The sequence below is a fragment of the Chiloscyllium plagiosum genome, chromosome 23, assembly GCF_004010195.1.
Source record: "Chiloscyllium plagiosum isolate BGI_BamShark_2017 chromosome 23, ASM401019v2, whole genome shotgun sequence".
NCBI lineage: Eukaryota > Metazoa > Chordata > Chondrichthyes > Orectolobiformes > Hemiscylliidae > Chiloscyllium > Chiloscyllium plagiosum.
In genome coordinates this window covers 58,297,519-58,301,149 of record NC_057732.1, presented here as the reverse complement: position 1 = coordinate 58,301,149, position 3,631 = coordinate 58,297,519, and the positions used below count along the sequence as shown (strand labels likewise).

The following is a 3,631-nucleotide window of genomic DNA, read 5'->3' as shown; positions in this document are numbered from 1 at the left end:
GAGTGGTGGGAGCATGGAATGCGCTGCCTGTGGGAGTGGCAGAGTCAGAATCATTGGTGATCTTTAAGCGGCAATTGGATAGGTACATGGATAGGTGCTTAAGCTAGGACAAATGTTCGGCACAACATCGTGGGCTGAAGGGCCTGTTCTGTGCTGTATTGTTCTATGTTCTATGTTTTTCTTATTAACATCTAGAAGACCGATCAGATCACCCCTTAATCTTCCAAACCCTAGACAAATCAGGCCTAATTTTATAAAAACCTAAAGAGATGTGGATGCTAGAAATCAGAAACAAAAGCAGATATTGCTGGAAAACTTCAGCCAGGTCTGGCAGCACCTGTGGAGAGAAATCAGAGTTAACGTTTTGGGTCCAGTGACCCTCCCTCAGAACACTAATTCCTAATTTATATAATCTCCTCATAACTTAACCCCTTAAATCCAGGTACCATTCTTGTAAACTTACATGTACTCCCTCCAAGGAGAATGTATCTTTCCATTTTCCTCTTACCTCTGACCACATTTGTCTCATAAGTAGCCCTGGAGAGTAGACCTTCCGGTTGCGGATTCTGGCTTCTGGGAGACAGTTCCTCTTGTTTAATAAACTGTAATGGACCTAGGACATCAGAAATAAAGCACTGTATGAATACATTTCTTTTTCATGTCTCAAATCAAAAATGCTTCTTGAATTTATCTCCATTCTTAGAACAAATAGAAGTTAACGAGTATGATCAATCTGAACATTATGGCACAGACAGTCTCACACAGGGCACCCCACACCTTAAATGCATTATCTGGACCGACATGACATCAATTGTTGAAGTTCACTTGAGAAAGTAACTTTAGAAAAGTTTTGCGATTTACATATGAAAGAACTGAAACCAACATGTTCATTCTAAATGATGAGAGAGTTAAACAATCCAGGTATTTTTCAATACATAATTTCAGTTACATCACACTGTAATTTTGCTATAAGTTTTGTGACTTATAATCTATTACTCCACAGCTATGTGATGAAGGAGCGGCGCTCCAAAAGCTAGTGCTTCCAAATAAACCTGTTGGACTATAACCTGGTGTTGTGTGATTTTTAACTTTGGACAAATTCTTTGAAGAGGTAATGAACAATTTAGATTAAAGCAAGCCATGGGCGTGATCTATTTGGATTTCCAGAAGGCTTTGACAAGATGTTGCACAAGACACTGCTCAAACAATTCAGGTTTTAAATAACAGTCAACAGTGTTCGGAGCAGCAACATTGAGGAAGTGGGGAAACTGCAGAAGAACTTGGACAAAGAAGTGGGCAAAGAAGTGACAGATGGAATACAATGTGACAAAGTGTAAGGTTATACATTTTGGTAGGAAGAATAGAAATACTGGCTGTTTTCTAAACTGGGAAATGTTTCAGAAATCTGAAGTGCAAAGGGACTTCAATCTAATTCAGGATTCAGGTTGAAATGCAAGATCAGTTGGCAGTTGGGATGGCAAATGCAATGTTGGCATTATTTCAAGTGGGCTATAAAACAAGGGCAGAGATATACTGCTGTCTAAGGCTCTGGGCAGACTGCATTTAGAATATTATAATTCGCTTTGGGCCCTGTATTTAAGGAAAGATGTGCTGACATTGGAGGGGGTCCAGAGGAGATTTACAAGAATGACCCCGGGGACGAAGGGCTTGTCATTTGAGATGTTGTCAAGAGTGCTGGGTCTGTATTCAGTGCAGTTTAGAAAGATGAGGGGAATCTGATTGAAACTTACAGGATACTGAGGCGCCTGGATAGAGTGGATGTGGAGAAGATGCTTCCACTTGTCGGAGAGACTAGGACCCAGGGACACAATGTCAGGAACAACCATTTAGAACTGAGATGAGGAAGCTTAGAGGTTGGTTAATCTGTGGAATTCATTAACACAGGGAGCTGTGGAGGCCAAGTCATTAAGTGTATTTAAGGCAGAGATAGATACTTCTGGTATCAGTATTTGACATTTCCAGTCTTTGTAAAAAGACTCTTGACGAACCATCCTATCCACTCCTCTCAATTTTATATAGTTCTATCAAATTATTCCTCAGCCTCCAATACTCCAGCAAAAAATTATCCAAGTTTGTTCAACTTCTCCTTAGAGCTTATACACTACAATCCAGGCAATGTCCTGGTGAAATTTTTTTTGCACTCTCTCCAAATTTTTGTGTGTAGATCTCTACGACTCTATGTGACAATACTATGGCTTTAAGAGGTGCATTTTGTCCTTTTCTTAAAAAAAGGAAAGTTGATACACAGGTACAAAGCAGTCTGCTCCAAAGCCAATAAAATAAACAGCTTGTGAGGCCTTGGACTTTTTTTTAAAAAAAGGTTTAGATAATAGAAGCAGCCTGTTTAAGTCTCTCATCATTTAGAATGAACATGTTGGTTTCAGTTCTTTCATATGTAAATCGCAAAACTTTTCTAAAGTTTCTTTCTCAAGTGGGGTCAAGCTCCCACAGAACCAGAAATATTTTTCAGTTTAAGCCTTCATTAGAAGTTGCTGAGACCTTGAAACTAAGGAAGCTCTTATTTGCCTCTCTGTTACAGCCAGAAGCTGGAACTCTCTCCCTGTTGCTAAAATTGCCTGAGACACAATATTTTACTGAATATGTTTTTCCGAGGTCTTTATTGATGTTACTATACTGGAACAATTAATTAGTAGTAGTTAATACATATGTATATTATTTGGTTAAGCATTTCAATAGTCACAATTAAGCCAATTATTTTCTTTTCTTTTTATTTTTTCTGTATTGTTATTACAGAGCATGAATAAAGTGCGTTTTGTTTCAAGCCTGATAGTTTGACCAATCGAATTGCATCCGGAACACAGCGTCTTATGCTTACTTTTAAAATAAAAAAAATGTAGACTATATTCTTAATATATTTTGAGGTGGTTTGATCTGGTCCATAAGATCTATGACAGCCTTCCTATACAGCAATGACCCCCAGAATTGCACAGAATACTCCAAATGAACTGTTTAGGATTATACTCACTGAAACTCACAAGAGTGAAAGGGATGAGATTGTGTGAAATATAGAACTTTATAGATTATTCAAAGATTGAAAAAAAACAAAAAAACAGAAAAAAACAGGAATAAGCTATTAAGGGACAAAGAAAAGTTTATACAGGAATTGAAAGCAAGAATACCAGGGGACTGGAGAGTGGAGAATGTTGTGCCCCTGTTCAAAAAAGGGAATAGGGATAACCCCGGGAATTACAGGCCAGTTAGTCTTACTTCGGTGGTAGGCAAAGTAATGGAAAGGGTACTGAGGGATAGGATTTATGAGTATCTGGAAAGACACTGCTTGATTAGGGACAGCCAGCACAGATTTGTGAAGGGTAGGTCTTGCCTTACAAGTCATATTGAATTCTTTGAGGAGGTGACCAAGCATATGGATGAGGGTAGAGCAGTGGATGTAGTATACATGGATTTTAGTAAGGCATTTCATAAGGTTCCCCATGGTAGGCTTATGCAGAAAGTCAGGAGGCAGGGGATAGAGGGAAATTTGGCCAATTGGATAGAAAACTGGATAACCGGTCGAAGTCAGAGAGTGGTGGTAAATATTCAGCATGGAGCCCAGTTACAAGTGGAGTTCCGCAGGGACCAGTTCTGGGTC

At 39.0% G+C, this 3,631-nt stretch overlaps 1 protein-coding gene across 1 annotated transcript in view; it reads right to left on the bottom strand.

Moving 5' to 3' along the window:
• Window positions 1–3,631, bottom strand: part of ncor1 (nuclear receptor corepressor 1) — a 413,945-nt gene that overhangs the window by 85,116 nt on the left and 325,198 nt on the right. The window contains exon 27 of the mRNA XM_043713232.1: window positions 509–613. Within this exon, the coding sequence (XP_043569167.1) occupies window positions 509–613 (105 nt within the window). The remainder of the gene's footprint in view (window positions 1–508; window positions 614–3,631) is intronic.